This window comes from Trichosurus vulpecula, chromosome 8, assembly GCF_011100635.1.
Source record: "Trichosurus vulpecula isolate mTriVul1 chromosome 8, mTriVul1.pri, whole genome shotgun sequence".
NCBI lineage: Eukaryota > Metazoa > Chordata > Mammalia > Diprotodontia > Phalangeridae > Trichosurus > Trichosurus vulpecula.
In genome coordinates this window covers 125,102,662-125,116,341 of record NC_050580.1, presented here as the reverse complement: position 1 = coordinate 125,116,341, position 13,680 = coordinate 125,102,662, and the positions used below count along the sequence as shown (strand labels likewise).

At 40.4% G+C, this 13,680-nt stretch overlaps 1 protein-coding gene across 1 annotated transcript in view; it reads right to left on the bottom strand.

Annotated features, from left to right (window-relative positions):
- LOC118829619 (NT-3 growth factor receptor) overlaps window positions 1–13,680 on the bottom strand; it is a 164,297-nt gene that overhangs the window by 85,440 nt on the left and 65,177 nt on the right. Inside the window, exon 2 of the mRNA XM_036736568.1 lies at window positions 391–465. Coding sequence (XP_036592463.1) covers window positions 391–465 — 75 coding nt within the window. The remainder of the gene's footprint in view (window positions 1–390; window positions 466–13,680) is intronic.

Genomic DNA, 13,680 nt, shown 5'->3' with positions numbered 1-13,680 from the left:
AAAGTGCTTTGCAAACCTTAAAGGGCTAGTTAACATTAGTATTACTAGTTTTGTCACAGTGTAATAGATAAAGCATTGGTAATGGAGTTAGGAAATTGGAGATCTGATCCTAACCATGATTTATTAGTTTTGTGACCTTGAGCAAATCCCATCTACACTCAGAGACTTAGGTTTCTCCTCTCTGATATTAGGAGATTTGACCTGTTGATTTCTAGAATCCTTCCAGCTCTAAGATTCTATAACTAGAAGGTATATATTCAAGAGAAAAGGAGTTCCTACATCACTTCTTAGCAAGCATCTCTAAGTCTTGGAAGACAGGAAAGCTTACCTCCCCTCCAACCCCAACAAGGCACCCAGGGAAGACCTCAGTACAAACCCCTTCATACTCACAGCTTTTGAAGTCCAGTATAGAGCTCCATGTCCACTGCATTGAGTGTATGTAAGCTCCGCCAGTTCTCTATGTGTCTATGGGGAGAAATAAAAGGTAAGAGCTTAGTTCTGTGCTCAGGAAAATATTCAGTTTCATAGAGTAAGCCTTCTTCGCCCCCACCCAGCCTTGAGTCCCTAGCCAGCCTTCCCTGACTCAATTTTTCCCCACTTAGGAGACTTAAAGTCTTTTTTGGTTATTGTTGCAGTAGTTCCTGTCCATGTTGAGTTGTGCTTAGGATACAACAATAAATAAATGTCACAGGATAGCTTTGGTAGTATTATAGTAGATAAAACCAAGATTATGGATGAAACAGACAAAGGAATAAAGTCTTGCCACTGGCTTGATAACACGCAGCCTCTGAGTCCAGAAACTGATAATAACTGCTTTGGGTACCCTCAACCATCTCAATCCCAAAACTCAAAAAGACTAATGGAGGCATTTCGTGAGATGGCCAACAGATGTAGTAGAAACCAAAGAAAGACCTATTATTTCATTTGGCAACCATCCAACATAAAAAAAAATCAGTCCCCATGTTATGTGTAAGAACCAAAGAACCCAAAACAAGAAAGCTTTTTTTTTTTTCCTTCTCAGGAGTAACTCTTGATTTTGAGTCCAAATGTCTTATCTGCCTCCTAGGAGATCTGGGTTCTCTCATATAAAGTCCTCCACCAAAGAGTAGTAGGTATTTTTCCATTATCTTCTTAAAACAGACATCATTTTCTAAACTTGCTAGTCTTTTACTTCCCCTCCATCATCTGCCATCAACTGCCAACCCTAACAAAGACCACGAGAATATAGGGCACTGCCTGGGAAAATGGCATCATTTAAAGGCTATTCCGTGCCCAAGTGTGGAGAATATCTACTTGACTTCACATTCCCTTGAAGCCCTTCCTAGGAATACCTGTCAAGGACCTATCACCATGGCTAGTATTTATATTGTACTCTGTGGTTCTCAAAGAACTTTACATGTGTGATCTCATACTAATTCTCACAAAAATCCTGTGACCTTGGTGCTATTTTTATGCCCATTTTACAGTTTGGGAAACTGAAGATTAAGCACATTACCTAAGAACACACACTTCACTATCTAAGTCAGGATTCACACTCAGATCTTCCTGCCTCCAGGTCCAGCGCTCTATCCACTGCACCACCTATACTGCCCAATCCCAGTTCAAGCTATCTCTGTCCTGAGATGGCCTCATCACAAGCCGCCTGACAATGATTTGCTTTGTTTGGTCCTACTGGGACTAGAAATCTGGCTAAGAATAAGGACAGAAAGGAATATAACTCCCCACACACAAGACTATAATATTCTCCAGAGCCATATTAAATGTTCAAATAGAACAATTCCCATTCAAATGTACCTCACTTTATGTAATAAGTATGCTACAGCAAAGTTACATGTAAATATTTTTTTTCATTCATTCATCCATTCACTTGTATCTAGGCAATGTCAAGAGACCTAGAGGAAGGCCCCCCAAAAAAACTGTATGAATTCCCTGAGGAGGATTTATGGAAGGAGTTGGAAAAGAGTCACATGGGATGAGAAGGCATCGATGGTTATTATCTGCATCAGTGAAGGGAATACCCCCGTCAATGAGATCACAGATGCATGGAAGTGTCCATATTTCTTATTGATCTTCAATTGTCAGTAACGCCTAACACTTTGGAAGCAGTGTGACCTAGTGGACAGAGAGCTAGCCATGAGGTCAGCGAGACCCAGCTCACCTCTGACACATACTGACTGCGTGAGCCGAGCAACTCACTTCTCAATACTCCCAGGCAACTTTCTAAGCCAGAAAAACTGCGAACAGGCACCAGTTGATCAGCTTTGATAGAGGGCATATCCTCATGCCTGAGTTCCTTCTGAGAACGAAATCCTAGGGTCCAATCTCTACACCTATCGTAAAATTTTCACACTCTCTGCTTCTATCCCAACTCCTATCTCACTATTCTATCACTTCAAAGGAATAAATAATCTCTAAACAAAACCAAATAAGCCCTAGGGAGAAAAACATTTAAAGGAAGCCTTTGGTAATTAAAATAATCTCCCCTGGTAGTGTAGTATAGAAGAAAAAAACTAGATTGAGAGTCAGAAACTAGATGATTGTGAGACATTGGACAAGTCATTTTCCTTATACGTGCCTCAGCTTCCTCATCTATACCATAACAGGGTTGGACTAGATTATCTTTCTCTAAGTTCCCTCTGAGATCAGACATGCCATAATTCTAGTTTAACTGGTCAGGGAGTTTCTTAGGGGGGCACAACTGTACTACTATCCTCATTCTATATGCGCTCGCATAAACTCATAGTCAATTCTCATAAAGTTTTCAGGTCAAATCAGTATTATTTCGTTACCAAAAAAAAGTCTATTGACTTCTTAATGGAGCCCTTGGCCTAAGCACACATATCATAAGATCAGACATGGGATCAGATATCTTCCCAGAGTCTGAATCAGTTATGTAAAGTCAGAGAATGAGAAATCTTGAATAGAGTATCTACCACAAAAATGGTCCAAGAAAGTACCCCAAGGATGAGAACAAACTGAGGGGGTATACATACAAAGGAATGTGGAAAGTGTTGGGAAAAATGCTAATCTGTCTTACATAATTTCAATGTTTGAGATGGCAATTTTTTACAGCCGTGCCATATTCCCTTAAACCATTCCCCCTCCTCACTCTGTGGCAATGATGTGCCCATGAGAAACTGAATTTACCCCTTCCTCTTTACTAATAAGGATTACCCTGGGCAGAAATACCAGCAGGGGATCCTTGGCTAATTCTAGCTTTGAGGACTACCTGAACAACAAAAGGGGCATTTCCATGAGTTGACCCATCTTGAAAGTTTTTCTTCCTCCATCCTTCTATCTATTTTCATGGACTAAGTAGAGACATTTACGTTGTTCCGTTAAGGGAATATTAGCACGATATAGTGCTTACTATGAGCTAGGCACTGTGCCAAGTATTTTTACAAATATGGTCTCATTTAGTCTTCACAACAACCCTGGAAGTTAGGTACTATTGTTATCACCATCCTACAGTTGAGGCAAACAGAAGTTAAGTGACTTGGTCAGGGTCACCCAGCTAGTAAGTATCTAAGGACAGATTTGAACTCACATCTTCCTGATTCCAGGCCCAATGCTCTCTTCTCCGAGCATTAAGCTGCCACATCCTGAGCAGATATCTCATAGTGCCATGATCCCTGTTCTCCACCTCTACCCTCTATCTCTCCTCACCACCTTAAAATCATCACATGGGTCCCAACCCTGTCAAAGTCACCAGCTTATCAGCAGCAAATGTGCAAACCTATCTGAGCTCTAGTGGGAGGGAGAGTGAGAGGAAGAAAAAAACATTATTAATAGCAATGTTGCCCTCTCCAGACAGGGACTGGCCTCCTGCAGTAGCTCAGCATAAGTAGCTCTCAATGGGGTCAGAGAGAAGCTCTGTATCTTCTAGATATTGTCAGAGTAAAACTAGTAAAACAGTGTGAGGGAACAGCCAGGCATCAATGAGGCTGTGTAGAAGTCCAGGCCTAGGGGAGCATAATCTAGTCAAGCAGCCTGCATTTAGGGTGATCTCTCAATTATCTACATCAAAATACACTAGAAGCCAACACAGATAATCCAGAAAAGCATATTATTCCAAAGTCATTTCTATCTGCCCTTAGACTATGATGATGTTTCAATGTTCTGTTATATACATATATATATTACATATATATATACACACACATGTATGCATATAGATGCACAGGTATGTGAATATGGACATGTGTACATAGATATATGTGTAGATAAATACATATATGTGTGTATGGATGTGTACATACATGTGTATTATGTGTGTATACATATACACACATATATACATAGCACATATGTATTACTCATATATATGTAATTATCTATAAACAATTGTGTATATATAAATTTATATTTGTGAGGCAGCCTAGCACAGGGGATAGAGAGACAGCCCAGGACCTAGGAATGCCAAGTCCTCTGTCCAACATATACTGGCTGTGTGACTTTGGGTACACGGTTACGTCACAACCTCTCAGTGCTCTGGGAAATTCTTTGAGACTCAAACTCAAATAGAAACAAGTAGCACCTAAGCTTAGGTAAAGATCCCAGCTGGCCACATATTGACTTAGAAAGCTAGATGTTAGTTTTATCTATGTTTTATTGTATTTTAATTATTAATTATTAAATATTAATAATTAATTATTTTGTTTTAAAAAAATCCCAATTATATTTTAATCTGGTTCAGGAGCACACAGGATATACAAGCTGCATGTTTGACACCTCTGCTCTAAGATATAAGAGAAGGTGTCGATCTGCTTTAGTGTAAGAAGTTTTCTCATTTAGGAGTTCACTATGGCAGACAGATAGACAGACAGATAGATAGATACATTGATTGATTGATTGATAGATTGATAGATAGATAATCACTTCCAGATAACATGAAAATGAGTCACAGTTTAATCTAACTCCACAAGCCACTGACTTCATAATTGCAAGATCCCAAGATATTTTCATAGTTTTCAATGGTCTTTGAACTTTCTGCCGTCTAACCTGGATTGCATATGGCAGGCAGGCAGTTTTAAAACAGTTGGTTCAGCTTGTTGAATAGACCACTCCCTCTTCCTTAAAACTATCCTCCTTTAGGGTCTGGCTCACACCTTTCTTGAAGTTCTCCTTCCTACTTCTGGGTGTCCTCATAGAACTTTTTGCCAAGATACATGTCACATTAGAGCAGTGCCAACTCCCCTGGGGACCACAGACCCTGGAGTGGAGTATATGAAAGCAAAATGTGCTCACCTATGTAACATAGTGGATACAGTGTCATTAAGACCTGTATTTGGATCTACCCCTCTGGCACTCACTGCGTGTCTGCAGGCGAATTACTCTCTGAGATTTAGGTTTATTTCTGTAGGATGGGGATAATAATTACACCCACCTCACAGGGTTTTTTTGTGAGAATCAAATGAGATCATGTATGTTAAGTACTTTCAAACCTTAAAATACTCTGTAAAATGGTAAATGTGAACAATTATTTTTAAGAGACCTACCAATAAGCAGATGTTCCCCTGGGCATGAGTGTACTTTTCTGCCTATGGCTTTGTATTGGTTGAGTATACACATAAGTGTTGTTCCTTTGGACACAGTCATACCCCATTTATTCAGTATCATTGGGGAATGAACTGTTCTACATAAGTGAATTTTACAGATTGCTGACTTGCCCCTTTAAGTATGATCTATTTTAATTCTTCTGGATGGAAATCTTTCCAAAATTTATTATATGTTCCCCTGCATGTAATTTCAACTATTCTTGACAATTTAGGATCTTCATTAAGTATGACCATTACTGCCCTATGAAAGAGTGGTGCTTTAAGGCCTATTGAGTTATGTTGGACTCTTTACCCCTACACTAAATGGCCCCAGATTGCTGTGTTTTTAAACTTTTGTATCTACACCTTATATTTTTCCTATCTCCTCTCCCACTATCAGCTGCTCACCCTGTTTGTCATCTCCAACAACAAGCTTTAAGTCTCTTCCTCTTCCTCCCCAGTAATTTGCTGATTCTCATATTCTGTGTTCTGAGAAACAATCTAATTAAGTCACTAGGAACTGGGTTTGATGAAAAGGTAAATAGCTCTGAGTGTGGAGCGGAGGGGGCTGTCTGATGGGTAAAATGACTGCGGTTTCAAGTGTGCACTTGCTAACATCTACTTTGGCAACCCAAAGACTTTTTTTTTGTTTCTCTCTTGTTTCTTTAGCTGGGTTCTAGATTGCATAAGTGATAAATGAGGTATAATCATGATTTTCAGGTGTTCATATAAACACAGCCAGAACTGTCTTCAGTATGTCCATCTTTAAAGATGTATCTATGCAGATGCCTAGGTAAGGAAGCTAGAGATGGAGCTGAGATTGCTTAGATTTCTCACCTTTAATGATATCCACCCTGCTCTTGAAAAGATAGGTAGTTCCTTGAGGCAAATGTAGTTGCAATGTTCCCACCAGAATTTATCCAGGGCAGACCCCATGAGACATTTGCCTTCTTGCCTAGATCATTCCAAAAATGACAAGAGAGCTGGTAGGGTGAGCACTGGGCAGCCAGTCTGGCTCCAGTGGCCTGTTTATATTTTGATGTCACATTATGAAATAAGACTGAGATCCCAACAAGGCCCCCAAATAAGTCAACATGCAGAAAGGAATGTGTAAGTGGCGCTTTTGACTCCAGCATCTTGTAGGGCAATGAGGAAATTGATTTGTTATCCAGGAGCATTATGTCTAGTGATCCAGACAGAAGCATTAGCTTTCAATTATCTGATATGTTTAGCATTATAAACAAACCGTCTGGAGCAAAAGCTCCACAGTGCACAGACACTAAGGGGGTTGGGAAGATGCTGCTTACGCAGACACCTCTGCAGCTGTTGTGGGGAAGCAGGTTCCAGGGAGCCAAAGCACCAAGGGGTGGGTTCTGTCTCAACTTGGTGACCCTGGTATGACAGAAGACTAAGTCTAGAAAGAAACAGCAGCATTCCAATGGGCAGCGTTGCCCAATCAAGCAGCAAGAGCCATCAGGCAGTGCAAAAGGGACAATTCAAATCCTGCAGTTCGCAGCTAGGAACCTAGAGCAGGCAGATTAATGTCCTGATCAGCTGTGGAGTTCTTACTAGAGGAGAGGGAGCCTCTGCACACACACCTGAACACATGGGACATCTAAATGATAACAACAATCCTAAACACTTTCATTTATGTCATGCTTTACTGTAACAAACATTTGATGTTACTGCAGACCACTTTTCATGTTACCTCATTTGAATCTCACAACAACTCTGTGATGTATGCAGGGCAGGTATTATCATTCCCCATTTTAGAGGAGGAAATGAAAGCTCAGGGAAGTTATATCTTTTTTTTTTTTATTTTTGGAGGGGGGAAGGCAGGACAATTGGGGTTAAGTGACTTGCCCAAGGTCACACAGCTAGTAAGTGTGTCAAATGTCTGAGGCCAAATGTGAACTCGGGTCCTCCTGATTCCAGGGACAGTGCTCTACTCACTGCACCACCTAGCTGCCCCAAAGGGAAGTTATATCTTGACCATGTTCACATAGATATAGTTGGGAGGGGTGGTACTTAATTCCTCACACTATATAATGATGGCCGGTATAAGCTTGCTATTACCCCTTCTACTGAGATATGGACCCACCCTCTGGACACTTGGATTTTAACCTGCACGGGATTCTTTCCATTTCACCCCAAGGCACTGGTGCTACCATTTCCCAGATGGTACCAAGGTCCCATGGTTTGAGAGCACTTAGAAAAGAAAGCAGTACTTACTGAGAAACAACATGGTTTCAACATAACATCATACCAGACTAAACTCATTTCCTTTTTTGGCAAGATAACTAAAATATGGGGAATGTTATTGATGCAGTATAACTAGATGATAAAAAGACATTTGATAAGTTCTTATTATATCCTATGATATAATATGATCTTGTGACATGACCCTATATCCATCCAAAGAGAGAGGGACCAGATGATTTTGCGACTAGCTACATTCAGAATTGGTTGAGTGACTGGATCCATAGTGATTAATGTATTGATGGAAACCTGAAGGGGGATCCCTAGTCCTCCTGGGATCTGTCCTTGGACTTGTTTTTGCTCTATCATGGCATGCTTATTAAATTTGCAAATGACACAGATGCCAGCTGATATATTTGAAGACAAAATCAAGACCCAGAAAATCTCAACAGGCTAAAACAATAGACTGAATCTAATTACAGCTAGACTTCAATTGGTACATATAATGGACCCCATGAAGTGATTGCATGTATTCATATTCGCATTATTAGAAGTTATAATTATGTAAAATATGAAAATTGGTTCCAGCCCTGTGGAAATATGCAGTCCAAATTCAAATAATGTGACCATTTCACTGGATTCATTGTTCACACTCATGAGGACCTTGCTATACATAAAATTCATTAGGCATAAAAGTAAAGTCCTGTTGTTGGATTCAAAAAATCAATTGCATGTATACAGGATGAGGAATATACAGATCAACAACAGTTCATACAAAAAAAAAAACACTTAGAGATTTTAATAGACTACAAACTCAATAGGGTTTAACAATTCAAAACGACAACCTAGAAAGCTTACCCAGAGAAGAGTACAACAATATTATCACCTCTCTTCTTGTTAATGTAACAGACAACCCTCTTAGGCTATGTTAATGGGAGAATAGTATCCAGAACACAGGAGATGGTCATCCTGCTCTACCCTGCCCTAATCGAACAACAGTGAGAGTACAGTGATCATTTTCTGTGTAGGATTTTAGGAAGAACATTGACAAGCTGGTGCACGTCAAGATGAGGATGACCAGGATAGGGATGGACTTGAAATCTTGCTACACGAGCATCAGTTGAAACAAATGGAAATGTTTAGCCTCAAGAAAAGAAGACTGGGAGTGGAAGGTGTGGAGGAGAAAGGAAGGAAAAGGCATGATAGTTATTTTCAAGGCTGCCATGAGGAAGAGGAATTTTTATTTTGCTTGGACTCATGAAAACATAAGTAGTGTGAATATGTGGCAACTGGAGAGGAGCAAATTTTACCGAGATATAAGGAGAAACTCCCTTAGAATTAAAGCTGCCTGAAAGTGGAATGGGCTGTCTCCAAAGGATATAAGTTCCCAGTGACCAATAGTCTTCTAGCACAGGCTACATTTGTTGAGGATGTTGTGGAAAGGATTCTCGTTCAGGAACAGATTGAACTGGATGTTCTCTGAAGTGCTTTCTAACTCTTGCATTTAATGATTAAATGAAATCCCAAAACTATTTGAATAAGAAGTAATAGTTTCCATGTTAGCTTTCCCCAAACCCTTGCTACTAAAGTCTTATTGATGGATGCTAATCATGCTGAATTTCTTCCATTTCTGCATCTTGTTCCAGAGGGATATTTCATAAGCTGAATCCTTTCAGAGAAGAAGGATGAGAGCAGGAGTGCCCTGGGACATTCCAGAGTCCCTCCATTTCCTGACACTTAAACTGGGTTAGTCCATGCCCTTGCAAACCTGCCACTACCATGATTTCAGCTGATTATCCTAAGTTGGCAAGTCACTGTGGATGGAGCCCATTACTCCATTATCTCAAGGAGCCCAGGAAAAAAACTGGTAATATAGTGGCAATGGAGGAAAGTTGTTCTGGAAACATTTCCTCAAGAGGAAAGATTTTAATAGTAGCAATATTTATTCTGAGATAAAATCAAATCATGGTCTGTGCTTAGGAAAACAGCTATTCATTTTCCCATCCTGAATTCAGAGAAAATCAACTTTGGCCTCTATTCTCCTCTATATTAGTCCCTTCTCCATAGCTATGATACTCCACCCAAACTCACAGACACCATGGACTTAAGCCTCCTCAGTGATAATGTTTCAAAGCCCACAATCCTGAGAGCCTGATAAAAATTGGGAAGTACAAGGACATACAAAACATCAAGATCCCATTGTCAGCAACATCAGGGCTTATCAATAGGAGAAATCCCATTCCCTGAGATTGTAGAAGAAGACAAAAGAAATTATCCTGGAGCTAACAAGAGCTTCCAAGAGGCAATGGCCCTGTGTAGGCTACCTGAATCCCAGGGCTTAAAGCACCTGTCCAAAAAGCAACAATCAGGAGGCTGAGAGGCCTTCAACAAATGGATGCAGTCTAAGAGTTTAGGTATAAAAATCCTTTAACCCTTGTGATCTCAAAGTAAATCAAAGAGTACTTGACAGCCTAGTGTTAGTGGGACTAGCAACTAGCAGCAAGACGAGAGTTTCTTCCAGCCTTCTATGAGTTCAAAAGCTAATAAAGTGAACTCTATAACATTTAGTATGCCTTGGCCCTTGTGGTTCTTAGAAGAAAAAATATGATTCGGGGCAGACTTGGCTTGCTCTAGCAATCTACAGAGGATAGACAAAATAGAAGCCTTCCCCACAAATCTTCTGAACCAAACCAGTTCTCTTGGCCTTGAACCAGGATAGAACAATGGGAAATCTGGTGTTTCTCCAGCTATAGGAGAAGGAGCAGCCCAAGGCAGGGGAAGAGATATCTTCTTTGACCCTCTCTCTGCCCACTTTTCTCGTAGTGTTCCCTAGAGCTCATCATTTGGAAAAAGCCCAATAAGAACAAAAAGAAATTGTGTCCAGGAGCACTTGCCCTGGGCATCCTGGGAGAGCTATCCTTCAGGTAACAGATTTCCCTAGGAAAATATAAAGCAGCCAGGCCACCCTTTACTGTATTATAAAGCACTTATCACTCGTTTAATAACTACCAGCATGGAAGACTTAATTCACTCAATATGGAAGTTATAAAACTGAATCAGTAAGTGAACATTAAGCTAAAGTGTGTTGCATAAAGACTTACGAGGGCAATATTTTCCCCTATTAAAAGGGTAAATTTCCCCACTGCAACTCCGCTCCTGGATTACATAGAAAAGGCATTCCAAAGCTGAGGGTGGTTATATCTGTGGAGGGCAATTCCAGGTCACTAAGAGGAGAAAGAGTCCTTGCCTTCGCAACATTCATTATCACGGAAACCTCAGGGTGTCGTTGTGATTAGTCAAGGTAACCATCATAAAAATAAGATCAGTTTGGTGATGCACATCTCTGTGCGTATCTAATCCTATACTCGGAGCATTAACAGAGCCAGGAAAATGGAGGACAAAGTCATACAATGAAGGAGGCCAGAAGAGATGGGTCAGGAGGAGCCAGAGAAAGATATCTAGAGGCTACAGTGAAGAAGACAGACCCTGGGGCCATTTCCATAAAAGATGCAGGCATACACAATCACATGGGGATACTACTCAAGGCAATTAAAAGTAATTGGGTTGGGGGCGGAGGAGCAGTCTGTAGTACCTAGTATTTACGATAGAGAAAGGGAGTCAGAGCCAAATGTTTAAAAGTTTATAGAGTCCAATCTGGCAAGTTGGGAGGAGGAAACATAACTGTAGAGACCACACCTGCCCCTCCCACAGGAGGAAATTTAGATCTGCCTCTTGTTGGCTCCTCTCTTTCCTTCTGTTAGGCTAGGAGGTACATTCCTATAAAAAGCTCCCTGGTTTTTTTTTTCCTTACTCATTTACTCCCTAGGGGAACTCATCTATTCACACAAATTCAATTACCACTGAAACATAGTTTTCACAAAGATTTGCAATTCTATCCCAGACCACTAATTTTTTCCCCAGTTCAGTCTTTCTTGACATCTCCATTTAGATGTCAAAAACCACCTAAATCATATGTCATAAACAACTCATTGTCTTTTGCTAGAAGGATTATCTTTAATTCATGTTTTTCTATACTCTTAAGCCTTGGAGTTATCATTGACTAAGTTTTTTACCATTTCCTGCCAATTCTTCCACCATGATATTTCTCTGGTCCTTCCCTTTTCCTCTCCTCTAGCTTCAATTCTACTCTAGGTTCCAAACTTATTGCCTGGTCTGTTACCATTACCTCCAGCCCAACCTGGCTCTATACGGTCCTGAGCACAACAAGAGTTAATTTTTCTCATGGTAAATTTTGATTCTATCACTAAACTTCTCAATAGCCTGCAGTGGCTTCCAAGTTCCTCTCATACAAAATCAAAACTCCTAATCCTGAGTTTTACAGCCTGGGCATATAAAAGGTTTTCTGCACTCATGGAAACCCTTCCACTTCAATCTACTGGGTCAAGAGGTCATCTCCAGGAGGAAGAGATATATGGATAAGAATTCATTTATTTAATCAACTAGCACTTGTTTAAGAGCTTAATATATGCTAGGCATAAAGAATAAAGGCAGCTAGGTGGCTCGGTGGAGAGGGTGCCAGGCCTGGAGTCAAGTTTGTAAGTTCAAATCTGTCCTCAGACACTTACTAGCTACGTGACCCTGGGCAAGTCACTTAATCCTGTTTGCTTCAGTTTCATCTGTAAAATGAGCTATAGAAGGAAATGGCAAACTACTCCAGTATATGCCAAAAAACTTCAAATGGGATCACAAAGAGTCAGACACATGACTGAAATGGGCTAATAGCAACAAATGGATTAAAAACAGGTCTCTTAAAAGTAGCAAACATTTTTTTCTTTTCTCCAGTTTTCCTTCCTCCTCACTGCCTACACCATCCAGGTATTTTGCCAAGGCTTCAGTGAAGACAAAGTTCAGGGTAGAAAGAAGCAGCAATAACTATTTAGATACCATTGCTGAAAGTGGCAGGAAGAGGGCGGAGTGCATCTACGGGTATGGAACATGACAGGACTTACTTAGTGCTTGGTTAATTTTGCTGAATCATTTTTCTCTTTAAAAAAACTCTGTTGGGGCAGCTAAGTGGTGCAGTGCGTAGAGCACCAGCCCTGGAGACAGGAGGACATGAGTTCAAATCCAGCCTCAGACACTTGACAGGAAAATGGAGGACAAAGTCACACAATGGAGAAAGCCAGGAAGAGAAGGGTCAGGAGGAACCAGAGAAAAATATCTAGAGGCTACAGCGAAGACCTAGCTATGTGACCTTAGGCAAGTCACTTAACCCCAACTGCTTTGCCTTCCCTCTTCCAAAAATAAAAGAACTCTTTGTAATAAAGAATGGACCTAGGGGAGTGGGAAGGGTATATTGGATTAGAACATATAAATGACATAAAAATGAAAGATACCAATAAAAATTTTCATAAATAAATGGCACACATGACCCTTACTTCCCCTCCTCTTTACTTCTGCATGTCAAAAAAAAGCTCTCTCCTGTCAAAATAAAGAGATAGGTTTAGGTTATAAATGTGCTAGATAAATAGGCACCACTGCTCCTATTGTTCCACTCTATCCTTTGCCTTCATCAGGAGCTCCGTGTATGTGTGTGTGTGTGTTGGGGTGTGTGTGTGTATTGGTATGTGTGTGCATGCACACACACATACATACATATGTATATTTATGTATATACATATATATATACACACATACAGACACCTGTATGTAACATCCATCCTAATAGTCTATTAGCTGAAACAGTTGGGATGGGGAGTAGGGGATGCCTACTAACAGAGGCAATTAACTGTTGAAGAGATAGTGGTAATGCTTCTAGTTGGGATAGCTAAATGTATGGCATGTACCCCAATTACCACATCTTCTGCATGATTCTCATTCTCATTCCAGCCCCTCTCAAGAGCTGCCACCATCACTACCCATTAGATTATAAGCTCCTTGAGAGCAAGGACTGATTTTTTACTCTTTTTGTATCCCCAGCACT